Source organism: Anabrus simplex, chromosome 6 (genome assembly GCF_040414725.1).
Source record: "Anabrus simplex isolate iqAnaSimp1 chromosome 6, ASM4041472v1, whole genome shotgun sequence".
Lineage (NCBI taxonomy): Eukaryota > Metazoa > Arthropoda > Insecta > Orthoptera > Tettigoniidae > Anabrus > Anabrus simplex.
The window spans coordinates 224475717-224501285 of record NC_090270.1 but is presented as its reverse complement, the minus strand read 5'-3'; the positions used below and the strand labels follow the sequence as shown (position 1 = coordinate 224501285).

Genomic DNA, 25569 nt, shown 5'->3' with positions numbered 1-25569 from the left:
GCCCCAGCATTTGTCTGGAGTGAAAATGAGAAATCACGGAAAACCATTTTCAAGACTGCCGACAATGGGGTTTGAACCTACTATCTCCCGGGTGCAAGCTCACAGCTGCGCGCCCCTAACCGCACGGCCAACTCACCCTGCAAACATTAATGTAAAATTGAACTATTTTAGTGTTATTTTCACGAACAAGACATAACAAAAAGTATTTTGAACTTCTAGTGCTCTACTGCTCGTTTATAATCACGTAACATCGGTTGCTGTGGAATGCCATATAAGTTTGTGACGTCATGTGGAATCAAGCTTGTTCGAACCCAATGTTCGCAGCCCTGAAGATGGTTTTCCGTGGTTTCCCATTTTCACAGCAGGCAAAAGCTGAGGCTGTACCTTAATTAAGGCCACAGTCATTTCCTTCTCTCTCCTAGGCCTTTCCTATTCTATCTGTATTGGTGCAACGTAAAGCAAATTGTAAAAGAAATCGAGCTGGCATGCGATTCTACGCCAATTCAGACAATGCTCGCGCACATTACGAGATAGTCAAGCTAAACATTTGAACTCCGATGTAACTGATGCAATTATACTGACAATAATGAAGATTTATCATTTAAATAAACAATTTTACATTTTAATAGGGAGCACCCAGTGACTCGTATGTACAGTAGAACCCCACTTAACCGAACTTCGCTTAACCAAAACCCAGCTTAACCAAAATGCTCCGAAAAAATTGTATTTTAATATTTTGTTTTTACCCTCTCATTCTTAGCCGTCGATATTAGTAATTCTCTTGCTATATGTGCTGAGAGCTACTAGGGAAACCCTATTTTTATATTATGACTTATGCCAGAATGTATGTGTAGCATAAAACAAAACAGTTTCATACCCTCTAGTGCATTCCATGATACATTTTTTCTTGAACAAGCAGGAATTATTATTATTATTATTATTATTATTATTATTATTATTATTATTATTATTATTATTATTATTATTATTATTATTATTATTATTATTATTATTATTATTGCTGTATTATTCGTCATGAATATTATGCAAACAACTCCAACTTTAACAATAGCAGTTCTGAGAATCGAGTTGCAGCAGATGATGGATTTAATGCATTGGAGGTAAGATTGCTTTCGAATTGTTATTAAAATACAGTACCACATGCTTTAATTACAGTACTGTAATAACTTTACTGTATACAGTATTCAGTTCAGAAGTAACAAAAAATGTTTCATTATTTCAGATTGCTTTGCACTTTGTTGAACAAAGCAATGAATCTACAGCAGCTGATGTACTGTTGATTAAACGATGGCGCGATGTAGCTGCACGACAGCGCTGCACCAAGAAAATTCAGAAGAAAGTCACTGATTTTTATACAATGAGTGACGTTATGTAAACATTTTGATGTTAATATACAGTGTGCACCTTTGCTTAACAGAGTTTATGCATTTTTATTTCGACATTTAACTTTTGAAAATATTTGCCATGTGTCATCCATAAAAACACGTCAACCGAAGTGGCTCCGCCCCCTTTATTTTGGATAAACTGGGTTCTACTGTATTAATATATTATAACTAGCACGTATCTAGGACACTGCCAGCATACAGTACCTGAGGCCATACTAATATTATTATTAAAGCCCATATTCCTGAGCACAAGTAAAATAAGCAAGAAAATATGCACAAGAAAGCGGGGAAAATAAGAATAAGATATACACAAAAATATTATTATTTTTGTAGAATTCTTACCTTATAAGAAGGTCATTCTGAGATTTTCTTGTGTAAAGCTTTTGAGCCTGTCAGTGAAAAATAATTTTACATAAAAAAATATTCTTTCAATGATGCATAATGTCTCAGGCGCATTTGAAAAGCACTACAGTTCTTCTCTTCAATATCTGTTTTTACACCACAAACCTTTTTAGAAATTTAACACACTGTTTTATAAACAGAAATTTTCAGAAGTACCTTACGGAACTTGTTGAACACAATTTTAGCTACACCATGTGTTTCTGAAGACAATGTAATAAAATTTTCTCTGAGGAAGTAAATGTTCAAAGGAATATTTTGCGCTTCCTATTGTTTTTATAATAGCAGATAGTTTGGAGATAAAGTTATGGATATACTGTATCTTTTCTTGGATGCCAAAGAAAAACATTCCTGGCAGTGGCAATACTAGCTGCTGCTTCTGCATTTAAGAAATAGAAACATGTTTCCACTTTACTGAAACATTCTGCGCAAAATGACACAGCCTGTATCCAACAAACCCCACTGATTTAAAACTGGCTGACAAGGTACAGACAAATTTTGAAGGAACTGAAAAATTTTCGAATTGGTACTTTTACAAACACATTCTTCATGCTGGGGACAAGAAGATCCACGTCTTTGTATTGGCTTCTAACAGTTTCAGCACCACGATGTAAACCATGAGCAAGACAGGCCATGTGAACAATTTTGAGTAAAGAACTTTTAATCCAGCTCCTGCTTTATATGGAGCAGTATCAATGAGAAATAACAATGAGTCACTGAAAAATTTTGCAATGGTGGAATGATTTATTCAGTCAAATTTTGTACATTAAGATGAAATGATCTGCTACCTGCTTTTGTAACACTACAGTACTACATATACGCTATCCTGATAAGTCTGCGGTTTCATCAATAGAAATCAATTTTTCATGCTTCAGCTCATTCCAAATATTATAAATTACAGTTTTGCACAATGTAGATTGGTCTGCTTGTGCATTTTTCTAAAAATTCCCAAAGCTGCCCATTATTTAACTTGCAAAATAAAATGTCGGAACTCACCCATCTATGAGAAATGCATCACTTGACGTAGATTGTTCACCTATATCTCTAGTAATTACACAGTTGCTGATTTACCATATTTCCATGTGTATTAGACTGCCCTCATGTGTTAGGACGTCCCCCTAGCTTTTCGAGAGAGAGAAAGAAAATGAAAAAAAGACAAAGTTTGCAATTAAGATTCCCCCCAAATGTAATTCACAATCTGCTCCCAATCCTGACCTCTCTCCTCTACATCCTTCTTCACTAAGTCTGTCCATTTTTCTCTAGGTCTGCCCACTGGTCTCTTTCCCCTGATTTCTCTTTCATACTCCTTACTTGCAGACCTGTTGGCACTCATTCTTTTCACGTGACCAAACCTCTTCAGTCTTGCCTTTTGGATCTTCTGGAGTAAGGAGTCGTCTAGTCCTACGTCTTCTCTGACTTTTTCATTCCTGATTTTATCCCTCCTGGTCTTCTGGATCATTGTACGTAGGAACTTCATTTCTGCTGCTTGGAGTTTCGAGTTGTCCTTTCTTGTTAATGTAGCGGTTTCCAGGCTGTATATGAGGATAGGGGTGTAGTATGATTTATACAGTGTCATCTTGGTTTTGAGTGGTACTAGTTTATCCCATAGTAGCTGTCATACTTGGAGGTAAAAATGTATTGCTTTGCTGATTCGACTGTTTACTTCATATTTAGCTAAGTTATCCTTGGACATAATACTACCCAAGTAGTTAAATTCTGTGACACTATCCAGCTTAGTGCCATTTAGCATGATTTCTGGCTCATTGTCACCCTTCTGTACCTTCAACACCACCGTTTTAGCCTTGTTGGTGTTTAATCCATATCTCTCAAACTCCTGACTCCACCCTGCAGTCTCTCTTCTACATCTTTCTCTGAGTTACCCCAAATTACAACATCATCTGCAAATGCAAATGCTTTTAAGTCTTGTTGCCACTTTTCTTTTAGCACCTTTAATATGGTATCCATTACAATGACAAATAATAGGAGCGACAAAGCACTACCTTGTTGTATTCCCCTTTTTGTCTCAAACCAGCCTGACAGTCCAGAACCGACTTGTATACACCTTCTGGTTTTCTCGTAAAGCACTTAACTTTTTAAATTAGACTGTCTCGAACTTCGAACTTTCTCAGGCACTCCCAAATAAGCTCCCTTGGTATGATGTCATAGGCCTTTTCGATGTCAAGCAACAATAAATATAAAGGCTTCTCTTTTTCCAAATGTTTTTCCATCAGCATCCTAATAGCAAATATAAGATCTGTTGTTGATCTTCCAGGCCTAAAGCCATATTGTTCCTCTTCTAAAAGTGGTTCTACAATTTCTCGTAGTCTATTCTCTATAATTTTTACCAGGATTTTTAGTCCATGAGAAAGTAGAGTGATGCCACGGTAGTTGGTACAATTCTGTCTGCTGCCTCATTAGCACATATTTTCTAATTACAATAGTCTGAAGATGCATATTCAGTTTCATTCTTAAAAACTGTTATAGCATCACTCCAGAGACTTGTCGCAATTAGTTCCATTTTCTTACTTCAAACGGCATCACCTAACCTAGGTTTACCGTGCACGTATATGAAAATGTTTCAAGCTCCCTGTAGAATAATGATAACTATTTCACTATACATTTACATGGGAACAGCCTTTCTGAAATTTAGTAATCTTATTTGCTTTACGTCCTGTTTTCGGAGACGCCGAGGTGCCGGAATTTAGTCGAGCAGGAGTTCTTTTACATGCCAGTAAATCTACTGACACGAGGCTGATGTATTTGAGCTGAACCAGGATCGAACCTGCCCAGTTGGAGTCAGAAGACCAGTACCTTAACCGCCTGGGCCACTCAGCCCAGCTTTCTGAAATTTAACGAGACATGAAAGCACATAAACTAACCTCAGAAATTAGTTATGCACACCGCTGTGTCTTGAGAAGGAGCAGTATCACATTTTTATTTTATTTCAGTACATAGTATTAAAATTAAGCAATAGTTTACTTTAGCCTTTATTTCTAATAAGGAGTTAACAACGCTGTCATTGCTTTTATTGCGAAAACATGTTCTCCCGATGTTTGTTTACACCAGTCGGAGTTGTGAGGAGAGCTCTGGCTCGCTCAAGATCGACTCGCTCGTATGTAGTGAGGAATTGATACGGAAGATGATCAATCACATTCAATATAAACACTGGAGTAGAATATATGAATGTTGATAACAGATAAATATTAACACGCCCGAATTTGCCCGTAATAAGGGGTGAATCAGTAAAAGGGTTCTCATTGTAACCGAAGAATACTGCACAAATTGGGAACATGCATATTTTCAAAAATATTTTTTTTGAAAAGTACACCAATGAAATAGTACGTAAACGTATTACATTGTGGTATGTTGCCTTGTTTTCTACCATTAAAAAAATATTTAATAGTGCCTTTCCGCAAGGCGAGTGAAACGGCCTCTGACGTAAGCGGCGCGCTGTGACGTCACCATCCAGTACCGCATGGAGCTCTACCAGCCGTTGTGCATCAGCCGTTGCTAAAAGCCGATTGTTTATTATTCATGATCGCGAATAACTTCGAAATGACAGAGGAAACGTTCAAAACAGCACAGTCAGACAATCTACCATGTGTAGATGTCATCATTCTTGAAAAATGTGACTTTTGTGGCCGCAGAAATTCGCGGATAACAAGGAAGTTTGTAAGTGGCGTCTTTTATATACGTGCAATGTACTGTAACCCATAGTATTAGGATAACAACGAACCTGGATAGATATCACATCACTTTCAACATTTCCTTCTAGACTGATTCCCCTATTAAAGAATAACATTACATTTTCGGGCTTTCAGCATTAGTAAAGTAAGAAATCGGATTTCAGCACTAACATAAACATATAGGTAGCATTATAGTACTAGTCCGCTTCTGTGGTGTAGTGGTTAATGTGTGTCACTCCCGGAGGCCCGGTTTCGATTCCCGGCTCTGCCACGAAAGTTAAAAACAAATAGTACGAGGGCTGGAACGGGCTCTACTCAGCCTCGGGAGGTCAACTGAGTAGAACGGTTTCGAATCCCACCTCAGCCATCCTCGAAGTGGTTTTTCGTATTTTCCTACTTCTCCTCCAGGCACCTAAGGCCACGGCCGTTTCCTTCCCTCTTCCTTGTCTATCCCTTCCGATCCTCCCATCCTCCAACAAGGCCCCTGTTGAGCATAACAGGTGAGGCCGCCTGGGCGAGGTAATGGCCCTCCTCATCAGTTTCATCACCATACTCAAAGTCTCACGTTCCAGGACACTGTCCTTGAAGTGGTAGAGGTGAAATCCCTCGCTGAGTCCGAGAGAAAACCAACCCTGAAGGATAAACTGATTAAGAAAGAAAGAAAGAAGGAAAGAAAGAAAGATCATAGTACTATAGGGCTATAATCTATCATTCCCCGCCTCCAAAAAAAATATTTATGGTTGGGACAACTGGCCTACCCACTTCCGGGGCCCATGAAAGAGAATTAAATATCTTTGTGGAGGGAAAAATTAAACATGATAAAGATAAATATGACTTCATCTAGTTTTCACAAGTCGGGCTGAGTGGTTCAGACGGTTGAGGTGCTGGCCTTCTGACCCCAACTTGGCAGGTTCGATCCTGGTTCAGTCCGGTGGTAGTTGAAGGTGCTCAAATACGTCAGCCTCGTGTCGGTAGATTTACTGGCACGTAAAAGAACTCCTGCAGGACTAAATTCCTGCACATCGGCGTCTCCCAAAATCGTAGAAGTAGTTAGCGAGGCGTGAAGACAATAACATTAATTACATTTGGCTTTTAACAAGCTGAGCATATCAGGAAAGAAAAGTGTCCTGGTGACATTTTAGTCGCTCAATACAGGAATGTCTTTGGGTGCTGTGACTTTCACTTTTTTTTTTCCTTTTTTTTTCTTTGCTTTACGTCACACCGTCACATATAGTAGGTCTTATGGCGACGATGGGACAGAAAAGGCCTAGGAATGGGAACAAAGTGGCCGTGGCCTTAGGTACAGCCTCAGCATTTGCCTGGTGTGAAAATGGGAAACCACGCAAAACCATCTTCAGGGCTGCCGGCAGTGGGGTTCAAAACCCACTATCTCCCGGATGCGAGCTCACAGCTGCGCGCTCCTAACCGCACGGCCAACTCGCGCGGTATTTTTACCCTTCGGTTTATTGACTTGGCTTGTATAACCTAAAACTTTGGCTAAGTAGGATAATATTGTAAACACCTACATCACTATTTTCACCTGTGTGCAATTATGTTATTTATTTCATTAATATTATGATAATTATTATAATTGAGCATTGTTAACTTATAAGACCCCCAACAGACAAGCATTGGTTTTGTGTAGAGTTATACGTTTGTTAAATTCGCGTTGTTTCCTTTCATGACGTACACGCCTATTCGTTGTTACATTATAGATTATTTAGATATAGCCTAAATTTCTTTACCAATCAAGCTCTTCAATAAAGACATACATAACTGTCCCATGCCAAGATATATTGGTAGAATTAGAGCTGTCAAAATGGTCCATAACCCCTTTGATTTATTATCTTGACATGGATCACCCAAAACATAGGTTAGGTTTGGAGAATACTTTAATAATCAGCATTATTTAATGCACTGTTTATTACTTTCATATTCCAAGATGTAATTGAAGCATTTAAATAAAGCATAATACATTAAAATTTAAAGTTTTACCACTAGAACAGCTGACATGGAAAAGTGATTTGAAAATTCAAACAAATTCATCTTACGTTAAAATCTTCAAAAAAATAAACTGTAGACTTTTCCGATATATCACCAGCATTTCTCCGGCTCGCCAAAATCAATTTCTGCCTAGTTTTAGCGTCTTTGGAACATTTATAAACAATTTGTTTGGTATGTTATGGTATGCGATGTGCTATTGCACATCGGAACTCTACACCATTTATAAGTTTTCTGCCTCACTATCTGCGCAGGATTCATTTTAAGTCTAAAATATACCACTCAGATTATTATCCAATGTATAGACCTCGAATTTAACCATACCAGACACTAACATAAAGTAGAAATACGCGAAGTGTATCCTGCTTCTCACAGCACACTATGTGTTATCTATTTCGTCTGCTAATTCAGTCAACCTGTACGATGACGTCAGACCAATGAGATCGTGTACTTGCGTGACGTGACATTTTCGTAGATTTTTATCATGTTTGGAGTTATTATTTGTACATTCTGATCACATTTTTGAATTCTGCATGAAATTTTGAATCAGATTAGCATATTTTTAATTAAAACCCCGGATCATGCATGTTCCCTATTAATATAGGGATTTTCGAAGGGCATAATAACATTATCATTAAAACAGGGGTTCTCTCTTACTGTAATACAGCAGCCGCGGTCGGATGTGTATCCGAGTCCGACATCTCACTTTAGCCCTAAGTGCCCGCGCTCTAAGTTCCTCTTCTGCCTTGAATTATCCCTAGCAAGCTTATGCTGTCTTTTTCATAGGTTCTTAATGTGCCATAACAAAAACAAATTGGAATAAATATTGAGAATTTTAACATTTCCTTAACGCTAAGTGCGGGTTTTGCAATATTGTGAATTATGTTAAATCGAATATAAAATTGTATTGTTCTTATGGAATAATTTTCGCGACTTGAAATTTTTTCCATTAAATGCACGTTTACGCTAAATCGAGGTCACACAAAATCAGGGTTATACTATATTTACAAATTTACATGAAGTTTCTAGAGGAATAGCCCCTTTTCTATAAATCGCATGTTCTCTTATGACAACGACAATGGTGATTATGATGATCTGACCTCAGCGACACAAACGTTTATTCGTTGTCTATTTATTCCCAAAATACAGGGTTCTATGCTGACTGAGGAAAACTGAATATAACGGTGTTTAAACGCAACAACGAGATTTTGTTGACCTCCAGCATGTTCATGAACACTCCTAAGGAACAAATTTCCAACACCCTGGCATCCTTTAAAATGTATAACAATTGGATGAGCATTAAACTTTGTGGTGGCGACTATTGTAACTGGAAGTACAACTAGGCATCCATACCCTCTTAATACTAGTCAAGGGAAATAATTAGGAAAGTACACAACATTCGAAGAATGGGGGATCGGCAAAATAAAAAGGCGCCAAGGCTGCTCTTTTGGATCCAATTTAGAATCTTCCTCCTCACTCCTTACCAGATTAATTATATGAAATCTGACTTACGGCAGAACCTGTCCCCATATGGCATATCTTCCAAGCTTTGACAAGAGTAGTGCCAATACAGTTAGAAAGTAATGGCCGCCACCACCACTTGCTTCTAAATTTTTATCCTGTAGTTCACAATGTCATTATCACATAAATCCAATCCTCCCATTCCTAAGTTGTACTGGTGAAAACTTTGGCCCTATGGGTAACTGGTTAGCATGTTAGCCTTTTGTCCGAAGAGTCCCAGGTTTAATTCTTGTTCAAATAGGGGGTTTTAAATCTCCACTGGTCATTTCCCCTGGCTCAGCGACTGGGGTGTTGGTGCCGTCTTCAAGCACTCCGATACACTAGCGGCGAGAAATTTGCACCTGAACAGGTAGACGCAGTTACAGCTGCTGGCTAAGTCAAATACAGTGGAACCTCGATTCTCCGTTTTTGCAGGGACCACGGAAAAAAAACGTATAACACGGGAAACGGGAAATCCAGGAAAGAATGAACCATCAACAATTTGGCTAAACATCACAAAAATTAAATATGTATACTTATATAATCTTACAAACACCCCTAAACCAAACCAAATGACAGCCCAATGGGCCTTCCGCCTACCAAGCGACCGCCCTCGGACCGAAGGCCTGCAGATTACAAGGTGACGCATGGTCAGTGTGATGAATCCTCTTGGCCGTTATTCCGGGCTCTCTAGACTGGGGGCCACCATCTTACCATTCAACAGCTCCTCAATTAAAGGTAATCGTTGAATGAGTGAACCTGGAACCAGCCCTCATATCGAGGTAAAAATGCCTGACCTGGCCGGTAATCGAACCCGGGCCCTCCGGGTGAGAGGCAGGCAAGTTAGACCGTGGGGCCGGCTTCAAACATTAATTACCGGTACGCGACTTAAAAATCTCAAAACTTTACATTCAGCTTTACCGGGGAAACTTCATTAGTTTCCTCTGAAACTTCTTTCATTTCAGCGACTTTGATTAGCCAGAGCCAAACTCTTAGAGAAATCTGATACGGTACCCATAACGACAAGCCAAACAACAATCAACCACAAGTAGTTTTTAATTCTCTATCTAATAAAATAAAACACATTAGATACAAAAGCGCCCAACATGATGGCAAAATCCTCTTTTTTTATCTTCCATTGTAATTTGGTCACCGGTATACTGTTCATAGTCAGTTTATGGAAATCTTGTACCCCGTAAATTAGGCCTACATTGGCTTTTCAAGGTTATGTTGAACTCGAGAATATGGTTTTGAATGCAAGTATCGATCTTCAAGTTCTCAAATGCATTAAATTCAATTCTGCTCATCACTAATCATAATCAAATTGGAAAGAGAAAAAATATCATTAACACTTCCAAAATTACGATTATTCGCGACCTTGAGCTCAGCTGGAAAGCGCGCCCGCTGAACAAGTCGGTACGAGTGCAAAATGCTTTAAAAGCTTTAAATGTAATGTGCGCAAATAACACAACTGCAGTTTTCACAACATTTTAATACAAAAACGTGAAATTCCCAGTCTTATATTGGGACGAAAACAGTAATAGGCAATCTCAAAACCGCCCATGGCTTTATGTATGTAAGGTGCAACATCTGTTCTGGTCTCGATAACATAATCGTGTACGATAACATTAAAATATTACTGTAAATCTGTGTTACTTAAGAAGGAGCAGTTTCGATTCCTGCCTGAAAGCCCAGTGACTATACAGTGCCCTGAGGGAAATGCCGAAAACCTGTTCGGCGATACACTCGAAAAGAGTAAAAAAAGTAAACATCTAACCCTGGACATAATCTAGAAGTTTTGCAAGTACGAACATTTGACGAAATTTGTTTCATGCTCAAGAAGAGCTGTCGAAGAAATGCACTCTGTTTCCTTCCAGTTGTTGTGGACACACTCTGCTATATGATTTCCACGGATTCTCTAAACAATACCACCGGAATGCGATGCTAAGATGGTCCCTTATGCAAGTCCGCCGTAGATCGCTTTTCCAGTACAGTACTTCCTCAAATTACCGGTACCGCAATGACAAGACGTTAACTCCAAGATCCGTAAGTATGGCGTAGCCGTCCTTTCGTAAGATACATTTTCTTGAAAAACGTGTGATCGAGGATTTAGCGTTGATGGGACTGAAATTTCTAGACGGTTGATCCAGGAAATCGTTTCTTCGAGGAACGGATAATACAGGATTTTTACGTGATTTAATTAGGATGCTCGCGGGATCACGTAATTTGAACAAATAATACGGGAAAATGTAGTTTCTGGAAACGTATAATCAAAGTTCTACTGTAACTACAGGTTTCAATTTATAATATCCTGCATATAAATAAAGCAACATTAAACCTATTTATTTGACCAAGGATAAATTACTTCATGTAGGATAAAATGAGCAAAATCATTGGTCACAGATGTGTTCACTCTTCACAACATGATGTAAAATTAGGTCCATTAGCGGTCTAAAGCAGTGAAATAGTCCAGTGAGTGTGAGAAAGATTTTATGAAGTGCTCCAGTCTTCTACATGTCATGCTCAATTTCGCCTGTGGTATCGGGACTAGAACATTTTGGCATCTGTCATGCAAAGTGAGGGTTATGTAGTGACTCTTGTAAAAGTGAAAGCAGTCGTTATGGTCCTTTAACTTTTACTGCCAAACTATAGTAATATTCAGTGTTTGTGAGGACTTCAATATTTGAGCATCTGTCTAAAAGGCTTAGAACTTATAGCTGTGTTAGTTTTGACGACTAATATTTACCAGTCAAGTAGAAGACTTGGAATATTTATGAAATACAAGCATGTGGACAGACGTTCAACAGAATTTCATAAAGCAATGTGAATTTTAAATATGTGAAAGTTAAACGGTAAACGTTCAGTGTTTAAGCATATTCAACTGGGGAAATTAAGAGCCAAGCTCTGCATTCAGAAGATGCGTGGATTCAAACCAAACCATTGGTTGTCCTGAGAATGGTTTTATGTGGTTTCCGATTTTCACTTCCAGACAAATGCTGGGACAGTTCCCATTTTGTCGTTCTACGTTGCGATTTTATTTTACGTAAATAAATATCACATGAGAACACGTTCACTTCCTGATATAAATTACTTTATTTACACTGTACGTCACAACACACAATTATACATACTAGCAAGTGACACTGCATACAACACTCAATAGCGGAGTACCCTGAAGTCGATTCTGACAAGTACAGATATCAACACTGACTCGCGCACTATAACATGCACTCTCTTTAATTCACCGCCTCACTCACTCGAGTCCAATACTTAGACTCCACCTCGGAGCCCAACAGTCACTCCCAGTCCATCACTTGCCTGAGTCCCAAGAACCAAGATCTAAGAACTGACTTCACTGACTGACAGCTCGATATTTATACTACTCGATCAACCATCTAGAATGATCGACTTCTAGAAGAGTTCTTACAACACTCTAATGGAACACACTCGAAATATCGATCAACCAGCTAGTCGAATGGGTACTCGAACATTCGTCAACTATTTACTAATCCATATGGAAACATCTACAACATTCGTAATGTCTCTACATGTATCTGGATAATAAAACCTTACAGTAAGTTTCCAGAACCCTTCATATATACCAAATTATAGTACAATAAGTCTAACATACGAACATTATGGAATTTTCTACCACTTTCGACTATATGGATTTTGAGGTTAACTTATACACAATATGCATTTGAGGTTATATAATTTTATACTACATATTTACAGGGAAACCATATACTAGTCATGTTTAACACTTAATAAAAGATAATTTAGCCTTAAATAAACTATAATTAAAATATATTAAACATAATAATTGAAGGTTTTACACCAGTTACAGTGTCGTACGTACAACAATTTATTCACCATAGCTCATTCCTTCCATCTCCTGGCCCAATTTCATTCATCATCATTCATTTAATCTTCATCAGATCCTCAACTGAGCCTGGCATCAGAAAGGGCATCTGGCCATACCTTTTTATTTTTTTACGTCGAACCGACACAGATAGGTCTTATGGCAACGATGGGATAGGAAAGCCTAAGAGTGGGAAGGAAGCGGCCGTGGCCTTAACTAAGGTATAGCCCCAGCATTTGCCTGGTGTGAAAATGAGAAACAATCTTCAGGCCTGCCGACAGTGGGGCTTGAACCCGCTATCTTACGGATGTGAGCTCACAGCTACGCGCCCTAACCGCACGGCCAACTCGTCCAGTATAAATTTATCTCACCTCATCCCCAATCCCGTGTCAAGAAACAGGACTACATGTTTTTCTAAAAATATTACTTGGCTACATATTCACAAAAGCCTACAAACCACCTAAAATTTTACAAATAAATAAATTGTCTATAAGGTTAATCAATTCAAACCATCTGGTGTGTGCACAAAATTTAAAATAATGTGCTCTATTTGACAAGGAAAAAAGTAATAAAAATGTCTAACCTCTCCTCCATTGACATAGTCCAACACAAAGTACAACTTGTCAGGTGTCTGGAAACTATAATGCAGTCCTACCAAGAATGGATGGTTGAGATTTTTCAGGAGTACATTCCTTTCAGCCATGATATGTTTTGCTTCATTCCTCTTCATGATCAATCGTTTACTCAGCACCTATATTTAAAAAAAAATATGGACTCAACATAAAATATAAAACAAATTGATCATCCATGTTATATATACAATAAAAGTACTATATTATCATGAAGATCAGATAAAAATAATTTTTCTCTGTAAAAGAAGAGAATGGGTAAGGACAAATCAACCAACAATGAGGGAGTAATCAGTTATCAGAAGTAAACTCCTCTATATCATTCAACTATTCGCCATTATTCACAATCACATCTATTATCGTTGACAATTCAGAACATTCATCTTTCATATATTCTCTTCTTTTTAGATCTTGACAACTTATTAATGTAGATTTTCAAGAGTTCACGCAAGTTTAACTTCATGTCAACAGGTTTCATAGACAACTTCAACAACGCACAGCTCCACACAAAAGTGTCAGCAGTCTAAATAAGTGTAATTATTCCAGTATTTCAGACCAGCATTCACCACAATACATGTTGGTAACAAACAGTGGTGTCCTCATATCACTTTTATTAGCATTTCACCAAAGACTATAAGAGAATATTTTCAAAGCTTTAAACCATCAAGCAACGTCTTATAAAAGGACCGATATTTAAATATGATATATAGCGTGTGTTTTGAGTGTACAAGTTTTCATGTGTATCTGTATTTAAAAAATGTATCACTTTTAAAGTGACCAAGCTTAAGACGGCTCAAATAAGAGTCAAAACATGTCCTAGAAGTGTTAAATGAACTCATAATTATTATGACAGGTATCAAATATGTGAAACAGATCAATAAATTATCTTAAAGAATTGAATCTTTTAACATTACAAGTCAATACAGAACCAAAATTAAATTCATTAGTTGTAAACTACATTACCTAATATAAGTGTAGCCACAAAATGCTGTGTCCTTTACTCGAAGATTAGGGGTCGCAATCCACTCATCAGCACTACGACCTTGAGGACGGCATTGTACTTTGATACTGTGCAATAAATTCTGTAGCACTTAGCCACAGCATATTGCACATCACTATCTACATATTTTTTGCATTATTCAATGGACAAATGATACATTTAAAAATGCTTGTGTAGCTATAGCCTTAATTTTTTCATGACAAAACAGTTTGAAAAAAAAAAAAAAGACAACACACCGGACAAAAAACTTTTACATAATCAGAATTAATTTTTCTCCTTTGTGCAATTACCACAATATAAAACTCTCATACTGTAAATATCCAGTAGCATTTCTCTCATAACAGTGCATTTTGAAAATACAAGGTGTCCCGAATAAAAACACCGCCAACGCTCAGCATGTTGTGCGGGAAGGCAAACTGATCGATTTTCAAGAAGGAACCCATATCCAGAAATGCACGCCTTGGCCGCTGTAGCACATCAAAGTGCGAGATGGGTGTACGTTCCACATGTCGTCAATAAACCCAACATGAGCAGCACATCTGGCTCATTACAAACAGGATTCGAACTGTGTACCACTTATGTCATTTCAGAATCTACATCGGCGGTACTGAACCTCGTGCACATGACCCAATACGTGCGGTTGATTTGAAGAATTTCAATCGCTCCGTGGACTCCAGCAATAAGGTCCTCTGCTGAAGTTACAGGAGTGTCATATACCATACTCTTGTACTACCCCACAGAAAGTAGTCGAGAGGTGTCAAATCTGGCGCCATGCTGGCCATGGACTGGTCCACCTCCACCAATTCAATTTGGATATGTGATGTTGATGTGATTCCGCACCTTTACATCAAAGTGTGCTGGAGCTCCTTCAAGTTGCAGTCACATTACCTGCCGAACATTTAGTGGCACTTCATCCAATACGGTAGGCAAAACATCTCTAATAAATGTGAGGTAGATCTGTCCTGTCAGTCTGTTTGGCAGTAGATATGGCCCAATGATATGATCAACAATTATCCCAGCCCAGATGTTAACACCGAACCTGTGTTGGTGATTTTGAATCAGCTGCGCACACGGATTTTCATCCGCCCAAACATGCATGTATGCAAGTTTAATATCTCATTTCTACTAAAAGTGCATTCATCCATGAATAGCACCAAGCTCGGGAAATGTGGCTGGAGTATGCATTGTTGTAAATACCACTGCACAACTGTACTCGCCGTGGGTAGTCCTGGACAACACACCTCTTTTAACTGTGTGCAGCGCCTGTGCCACTTGCCGAGTGCTGGTGGATGGATCCTCTTCGAACATTATCACCACGTCCTCCTCACACTGTAGTGTTCGAGCCGAGCGCGGGCGACCCGCATCATGTTTTGGCACCAAACATAGGACAAATAATAGAATGGGGATATTACATATTCACAAGTAACAAGCACAAAGTGTTACTACTTTGCTGTACAATTGACACACCTCAGGCAGAAAGTACCTACGTGGAACTGTTCGGCTTCTCCTAGTCGTCACTCGATGGCTGCGACGTGGAACGATGTGGGTACATCTGTTTGGAAAACGTTCTGCATACAATCTAGCAGCAGCTCTAACATTGCAATTCGCTTTGCCATATGCAAGCACCATATCGGTCATTTCCGCAGCTGTGTACCGGTACACAAAGGCACTGCTGTTAACAATGTTACTGCACTGGCAGACTACAGTACACAATTAATGCAGTAGGATGCACAGCAAGGACTGTGTGGAGGAATGTAGCGCATGCGCAGGAATGTTATTAGGCTGAGGTCATCCATCTGCAGTACACAGATGGCCAAAGGATAGCATACCTTCCGTATCAAGACACCAAATCTGAACAAACTGTACAACCATCCTTAGATTTTAATGCTCTCCAGCCCCAAACCGTGCATTTCCGGACAGGGGCTCCTTCTTCAAAACTGATCAGAGCGCCATCCCGCACAATATACTAAGTCTGGTCAGTGATTTTTGGGGACACCCTGTATAAACATGAGAACCTTCTAAGGAGGCTAGATTTAATCAAATGTAATCACCCCTTAAAATCTGTTACAAGACATCTCGGGTATATGAATCGAATAACATTAAATTATTAGTTATGCTAAAGAAGTTTCTAGAAGATTATGAAGATAATTTACCTTCACAGCATAATACTTCTGTTCTGCACGGTGTCGAGCCAAGAGAACTTTGCCAAAACTACCTTTGCCAATCACATGTAGGAACTCAAAGTCACTAGGTTTGGCACTGAAAACAAGAAACAAAAAATACACTACAGAAGACATCAAACAATACAAATAGTGGTAAGGGACAAACCCATAAGGTAAACATGACAACAGGCCAATGTAAATAATGGAAAGGAAAAAAACAAATAATTATACAATGACAGGTCTGTGTACAAAGAAGGATTTTCATGACGAAGAGGTGAGAACAATCTCCATATCTTCAAAAACTGCCATCCCCACATACACAGACTCTTTCTCATCAAGCCTAGATGATCTATATCCATTGTTTAACAGCCAATAACTTCCCAGATTCATTTGAATGGCATCAGTCAACACTAGAGGTACTCATACTGATAGATCCAGTTTCAAGATGGGAGTGTGTGGTAGAATGAAAGCCAGATACACACAGGAAAAGGAACCAAAACAGATGTTTTTTTTATTTTTATAGGAGGTAAATGATTAGGAACATTAAAAACAGAGAATGGAAATCCAACAGGACAATACAGTAATGGTAAGGAATAAACAAATCATTCATTAAGTCATAAAGATGGAAATTTGATGTGAACACAATTTCATATGCTGACCTGTCATTGTCATAATGATATAGAAAGACAGGAACACTGAAAGGAAAAGTTAACAGGAAAAATGCAATGACAGATCAGTGTGGGAAGAAGGAGATATAGAAAGAAAACACAAAAGGATAATCTCCACACATTTACAGACCACCGTCTGCAGATAGTTTGGCTCTATGCTCATCAAGAGGGCAGGTCCCAACATTCATTGACGGATAATCTTGACAGATCTTCAGTCTCAGTGTCGGAAGTGTAGAATAAGAAGAAAGGTGAATAAACAAAGGAAAAGACAAAAAAGATAAAGATGATTACAGAAGGTAAAAGAAAAGGAACACAGGATAAACAGAAAAGGAGGAAAATAGAATGTTGGTTTTCTCGGAAATGTCATTTAGGTTATAGTTTCAGTTCAAATATTGATCTAAATGTATGAAACAGTTTTCTGTTATATCGAGTATGGGGCCTAATTTTATTAGTTTTGATGCAGGTTTTAATGGTTTGCAGTGAATAACGATGTCTTTTTATAGTGCCTTTGAGAAAATTAGGTGTTAAGTTTAATGAGATACATTGTTTAAGGAAATCAATGTCTTTTCCTCACAATTTTAAGAAATACAATGTAAAAAGTAGCCTTTAAAACAAATAATAAAAATGCAGATGTCTTATACAACTCCATTTCTGTTAACAGAATTAATAGTTTCTCAAACTCAGGAGTTTATCGAATCAAGTGTAATAATTGTAATTTTTCATATATTGGACAAACTGGAAGAAGTTTCACCACAAGATATTCAGAACATATTAATGCCCTAAGATACAACAATTTTCTTTTCACAACGTTTTTACAATTTCATACATTGTGCAACTCGCGATTTGGCTGATGACTACCTTAAAAAATAGGTCAAAACTAGTTCCAATAAATGTTTCTTCCGTAATGTAACCCACATTACTTGATTTTGTATTGAAAAGGTGGAAATATATTACTCATAATTTTTTTAATTTACTTGTAATCACAGTTCAATACGGACCATTCAAAAATGAAATTCATTTCTCTTAATCCAAAACAAGGTGGAGAACCTAGGACCTGGACAACATCAATGCCGATATACACAGTCGAAGATATACTACTGGAGGACGACCAGAAAAGCTGATCCCACCAGTGAGCAGAGGCAAAGCAGAATAATATGAAAATATATCTAGCTGTTCATAACTGTACATCCTTTTCACTATTTTCCTACATCCTCAAATCATCTGCAAAAGAGCATTCCTATTTCATATTCTTGCCATAATTTGTAAAACATTGTGTATAACTATAATGAAGAGTAGCAGTGAGAGAGCACATCATTCTCAAATCTGAATCATGCTGTCTTTTCTACTCCCACTTTCAAACACCCCTCACTCCTATCACACACAATCCTGTAATGGATTTAGAATTACTCCTCGCCATGGTACGATGTATTTAGCAGGTCATTCATGCGTTCATTTTATTGTCGGCCTCACCGTGAGTTCAAACTTTGAGATTCTATGTACCTTCCTCTGATTTAGTGATGGTGAGCCATCTAGCGGTCGACTTGGAACTAGAGTTACGAGGTGGCTAAGTGGTGCTGCTATCTGGTTGCGAGAAGATAAGTTTGCTAGGCCGTGGACCATGGCTCAACAATACAATGAAGACTGCAGTTGTTTTGATTCTTGTCTCTGAATTTTGAAGAAGACACTTTGGAAACTACACTGCTGGTTGTGCTTTAAGGATAAATTTATCACTCGAGAAGGAAAATGGTCATGGGACTTGATCCCGGTTGATGGTTTCTTCATCTGGGCGTAAAGCCCGAAGATTTGTTTGTTTTTGTTTTTTTTTTTAATGATTTGATCGTTTCTATCCTCCGACCTCGTAAGTAAGCTTCAAGCATTTCAGTATTGGGTTAACCTAGCCAACGAAAACTACTATTTAATGGTGTTAAGAGGCATGGACACTTTTAAAGGCTATGATACGTGAGAAATTCTACATCTGATTATTCGGACATTTCGAGGTTTAAAAGTTAAACATTTAAAAATCTGGTCTTCATCATATCTGTGTAATGCTCATACCTTTGCGGTTTTTATTTTAAATTGTAATGATGATTTTAATTTTTCGTTTTGATGCAGTTATTTAAAGTTTCATGCCAGTTAAAGATCGTTTATGTTAAGGAGCTCCTAACTAACCTATTATGTACGAAGTCTCTGTATAACCTAGATGGTGGTTTAATTCATTTTCTCTTATTTTTCATGGTAATCATTTTATTATTTAAATATTTTCAAGCCATTTCGAGCAAGTAAAGAAAATAAGGGTTATATGAAAGCTTTTCTAATGAATTCCTCGGTACTTTGAAGTAGCCATTTTGATCATGGTGGTTGTCATCTGTTACACACCGGTGTAATAGCATGCAAACGTAAGAGGGGCGTTTTCCCTGTTGTATTTTGACATATGAGTATCTGCTATTATTGATGTCTTGACAGTCATCTGATTTTGGGATGGATTGTTCGTCGATGTTGATGACTTTTCTGCAGTCTTGAGTTACTCACTTAATTGAAGTTACTGTTCATTGTGGGATATTTAATTATTTGTGCTACTTATGGATTTATTTGCATGTCGTTGGATTATTTCTGCCTGATTACTGAAGTAACGCGTGTTGTGGGTTATGACTGTTTCATGCACCATTCGGGTAACCGAGATAGTCCATTAGAGAAGTTTTCAGCGTTCATATTGTAATATTTGATTCAATATTTTAATTTTGAATAGGTCTCCCATTTATTAAATGGTCAGAATTGGAATTGCAAATTGGGAGGTGGAAGTTCTTTTAAAAGATTTTGCCTTGATTTCAAGTTTTACATTTCGAATTGAGCTTCAATTATTAATCGTTCAGAAATTGAATTATTGTCTTTTGAGAGGTCGGAAGTTCTTTTAAATGATTTTGGTTAATTAAAGTTTTCTTTTGAATTTAATTGAGTTATTATTATTTCAGCCATTTAGTTAATTAAACTCTGTTTGATTGATTCACCTGGCCTCTTGTGCCCTAGCTTCTACAGATTGCGACGGCCTTTTCTTGGGATATTTTGAATGTATTCTGGTTAATTATTATTTCTTAGTTTTGCTTACTATTATCCCAGGTCGTGCTAACACTCTTGCCTTTTATTTAACTGGGTCGTGAGAAATCCTAGCTCATTCTTTTCATTCAAAGATATCTCCTACTATTATAAATCTCTATCCTCACATACTTTTTGTATATCCAGGTAAGCTTTCAATTCCACAGCCCAACTCTTTGTCCATATGCCTATGAAGGTGATAGAATGCTGAAACTGCTATGGTAGCTGTTAAGACCATATAGGAACACTGAAAAACGATGACGAATGGCATCATGCCACGACATGATGGAGCGGTGTAGGGAGAAGAGACTACTATTCCTATAGCCTTCTTGGATTTGGATAAGGTGATTGACTGGATCCCACATAAACTTGAACATCTGCTGTGCTATGCCAATGAAGGGAATGAGTTCCCGTCACGAGTGGTCGCTGGACCGAGACAGGGCATCATCATTTTGAACCCAAATCAAAACAACAAAGTCTCCAGTGGAAGCATGCAGGGTCGCTGCCACCCAAAAAAATCCATAGCGTACTAGAACCTTATGTCATGTAGAAGCAGCTCTTCTACAGCAACACAAATAGTTCCGTCCACTACACTGATCTGGCACCACCAAACCATTGGACATCCAAGTAGGTTTGCTTGTCTGATCCTTTTTAATTTGTTGGTCACAGCAACAGCAGATATACAGATCCCATATCTCTCGGCTCTATTGTATGTTGACAATGTCATGCTGGCAAGTGAGACAAAGGAGTTCTTGGAGCATTTGGTCAAACAGTGGAAAGCAAATCTCTGTAAAATTGGATTGTGGCTCAACTTAACTAAGACCATGCACCTTCAACGTGGGATCCAAACCGATGGCACAATTGCAGTAGACAGTATTCCACTACCAAAGGCTGCCGACTTCTGGTACCTTGGTTCTCATATAACTATCAATGGTGACACTTTATCAGATCCCAGAGCAAGGGTAAATGCTACCTGGATGAAGTGGCACCAGGTTACATGCATTCTACATGACCGTAAAATCCCATTATGCCTGATGTCTTAATTTCTACTGCACAGTTGTCCACCCTATGGCTTTGTATGAATCGGAATGCTGGCCTGTTACAAAGAAATACAATAGGTGATGCATGAAATGGAGATGTGGATGCTACAATGGTCACTAAGTCTTACACGACCAGAGCACATAAAAAATGAAGATGTTCGGAACATCTTAGGAGTTGCCCCAATATCATCCAAAATGAAAGATGCAAGACTGTAGTGGTATGGGCACATGACCAAAGGAAATGAGTCCATCATTGGAAAGGCACTGGCTTTGAAGATAGCTTGGCAGCGTCTTCAGGGAAGACCGAGGAAACGATGGACGGATTGCCTACAAGAGGGTATGTCCTTTGTAGGTCTCCAGCCTGCTGATGAAACAGTTCAAGTGAAATGAAGGGCAAGGTGCAAAATGGCAGCCCAGAACATAAATGGGAATAGTACCAGGAAGCAGCATCAGAAGAAGAAGAAGAAGAAGAAGAAGAAGAAGAAGAAGAAGAAGAAGAAGAAGAAGATACTGTGAAGCTGTAACCGATCTAATAAGCCAGAAGTGGTAAAATAATCAATACTAACAGTAAAAATATGTAAAATAACAGTTTTAATTTTCCTACACCCTCATGTCCATAATTTGCATCTTTTATTCTAAAAATTCAAGATTTGGACAGCAAGGCAAGTACAAGGAACAACGCAATGAAGTGAATTACCTTAAATATATTCCGAATAACTGAACAATATAGCTGTACTGAATAGCAACATAACTGTCAGAAGTAGGGGATAAAAAAAATATATATATATATATCACAACTATTTCTACTATATACCATATACAAAGAAGCTATGGGTTAAGAAAGAATGGAGGATGATAGGTTAATAATAATAATAATAATAATAATAATAATAATAATAATAATAATAATAATAATAATAATAATAATAATAATAATGAGGTTGGATGAAAAAGAAACGAGGCGGAGGATATAAAATGAAAACTGATGAAAGAATCATAATGTCAATGCCTGCAGAAGATGGCGGGTTCCCCATAAGAGTGCTGAGATCCCAAACTCCCAGCTAGAGGGACATGGGCGCACATCCACCTGACGACAGAGCGAGCATGCGCATGCACTGACCGTCCACTGCACTCCGTCATGCTGAAAACAGTGAAATGGAGGTTTCAAAGAAGAGCAAAGGGGTATAGTGCATTTCCTGACAGCGGAAGGAGTGGAGGGAACAGAAATTCATCAGAACGGCACAGGGGTATGAAGAGCACTGCATGTCCGTTGCAAGGGTCAAGACAAGGCAGAAGTGATTCAGGGAAGGACGGATGTCGTAGGCCAATGATGCATGGCCTGGTGCATCTTGCACCATATTACCGATGCCAATGTCCATCAGGTGGATGCACTCATGCAAGACCAGCGACACGGTAGCAGCTATTGCTGCAGAGATCATAGTAAGCGTCATAAGTGCCCACACCATCATTAAGAACAGATTGAGATTCTGCAAAAAGTGCTGGGCAATAGTCTTGAAATAACGGCACAGATCATCTTTTTACAGCCTCCGGCTCATTTATTTTTGAATGGCCCTCATAGTAATGGCTGGAAAGAATGAAGAGGTTTAGGAAGAAGAAGATGAAAGTTAAATTCCCAGTTAATTCTTTGAAGACATAGATGTATATGGTTTGATTAAGTGCTCCAACGTGGGTGTAAATAATAATAATAATAATAATAATAATAATAATAATAATAATAATAATAATAATAATAATAATAATAATAATAATAATAATAATAATAATAATTTCATCTTCTTCTTCTTCATTGAGACCACACTGAATCACTTTAATGAACCCTTTGATTTGTCGATTTCTTGGTAGGAAATGTCCAAGCCTTGCAGTCATCCTAGCACTTCTCCACACGTGTTGATATTCTTGCCCTTTATTGTGTACAGAATATTCTAGTTGGGATTTTTTTCTTTGAGTGTAAAGTGGAAAGTTATATTTTTACGTGTTGGGGTTTACTTTTTTCTTATCCATAGTGTCATCCGGTGAAAGGCCAATTGCTTTCAAATCCTCCCTAATTTCTTTAATTCATCTGCATCCACTTGTAGTATTTTTTGAAGCAAGAATGTACTGCACTAGCTGGCATTCTCAGGATGTGGCCAAGTACCCTAGTCTTTTCTTGCGCATGGTATCAGTAATGGGTTCTAATTTCTGATATACAAGGTTGTTAGGTACTATTCACCATTGCCGATCTTCTTGATAGCTTTTATTGATACAAGTTCTTCCAATTCGTCCTTTGATTTTCTGTAATTTGTCAGTTTTGGATTGTTCGTTTAGATGGAATAATGTTTCTGTGGCACATGTGGCTTCTGGCTTTATGACTGCATTGTAATGTTTGATTTTTGCATTAATGGATAAGCATTTCTTTTTGTAAGTTTTCCATGTTAATTTTTGTGCCTTAGGTAACTTAATTTGCCCTTATCTGAATTGAAGGTTTTTCATTTAAATTATTTGTTATTAACTCACCTAGATATTTGAATTGTGTTACAATTTTAATTTTAGTACCATTAATATGTATTTGTACATAATTTCTGTTTTCTCAAATTATATTTTAAGGCCAACGGTGTGAAGCTCTGATATTTGAATTTTTGCTTCATCTAAATCTTTGGCCATGTCATCTGCAAAACCAAGGCAACTTGTTTGGATTTTCTTATCTATTTTAATATTTGGAGGGTATTTCCTAAACAATTCTCACATAACAATTTCTAGTGCACAATTAAATAGTAATGGTGATAAGCCATCAGGGGAGCAAAGGCTGATGATGCGCAATACACAGCCTTTCTCAGCCAAATGTCAAATGCAACCTTCTCGTGGTGCTCCCTGATGTCACAGATTGGGTCAGTGGTGACTGAATACCGGCGTTATAACTTAAGTATACACTGTTAAGAAGAGGAGAGGCAATGCTCTTTCTTCAGTATATACACCAACATCCGTGTAAGGGCCAGTGCCTTGGCCTTAAGGTGGCAGCCCCACCAAGGCATCGAGTTTATGGGCCAATAACTCATAAGCTCTTAAATAAACCTATTAAAGAAACAGAGATGAGAAATAGCCGGACGGACAAAAAGCTGATGACCTTTAGCATGAAACAGGTAACACGATTTGGATGTTGGAATATTCATACAATGAGAGAACCTGGGAAACAATCATCAGAGAAATGGAGAATTACGACTGGATTTTCTTAGTTTAAGTGAAGTGAGGTGACTGTGGAGAAATGAAGTGCCGGAATGGAAAGACCCTCTTGTTCAGAGTGCGAGACCATGGAGAGGTTGCAAGGGACAGTATTGGACTGTTGCTGAGCAAGAGAGCAAAGCAGGGACTCCTGGAATGGCACTAGTGATGCAAATTCCAGTGCCTCTGCTGACATTGGTGTGCACAGTGCCAGTGCCAAGCGCGTCACCGTGCCAAAACACCGGTGCTGCGGCACTGTCAGTGCCACGATGACTACTTATTCATTGGACATGTATTAAAACATTTATGCTTCATGTATTGACAACTACACATAGTTATACCGTAACTTATATTAATATTTACATGCAAAATACTACAAAACCCTCAAATAAGTTTTCCATTCACATTCAAGAACAGTATTTTTTCACTTCATTCGCTGACAGTCTGTTAGTGAAAATTTCACCAGCTTTCGAAAATACACCTTCGCCAGGCGCGGATGTTGCCACAATACACAACTTCCGGACAGCTAAATAGTGAAGGTTAGGATACTGAAGCTTTCTTCCCAACCACCATTTAAACGGATCTGCCTGCCTAGCTATTAAGAAGTCTTTCAGGTACGACAAAGCATATGCCATTTTAAACACGTTATCGTCGATTTGAACCATATACAAGCCTTACAAATATCTCGCACTGCTATGTACTGGTTTGTATCATCTGGACTGAAATAGCTCCACAAAGGGCTAGATTTTTGTCTATCTGCCACTGACACAGAATTCAAGACAATCAATAATATAACGAAAGAGAATAAAGCATAGCATGGCACAGTCCAGCAGCACTTGGAAGGACGGGGTGACCAGTAGGTACTGTAGAAGCGATCTGTCCTGACGCACTGCCACTGACACCGGCACGG

General features: G+C 38.3%; 1 protein-coding gene across 2 annotated transcripts in view; it reads right to left on the bottom strand.

The window, feature by feature from the left end:
* LOC136876354 (serine/threonine-protein kinase Sgk1) overlaps positions 1–25569 on the bottom strand; it is a 184181-nt gene that overhangs the window by 67892 nt on the left and 90720 nt on the right. For both annotated transcript variants that reach the window (XM_067150230.2, XM_068228388.1), the window contains exons 6-7: positions 16637–16742; positions 13438–13605 (exon numbers count right to left, since the gene is read on the bottom strand). In XM_067150230.2, coding sequence (XP_067006331.2) covers positions 13438–13605; positions 16637–16742 — 274 coding nt within the window. The remainder of the gene's footprint in view (positions 1–13437; positions 13606–16636; positions 16743–25569) is intronic.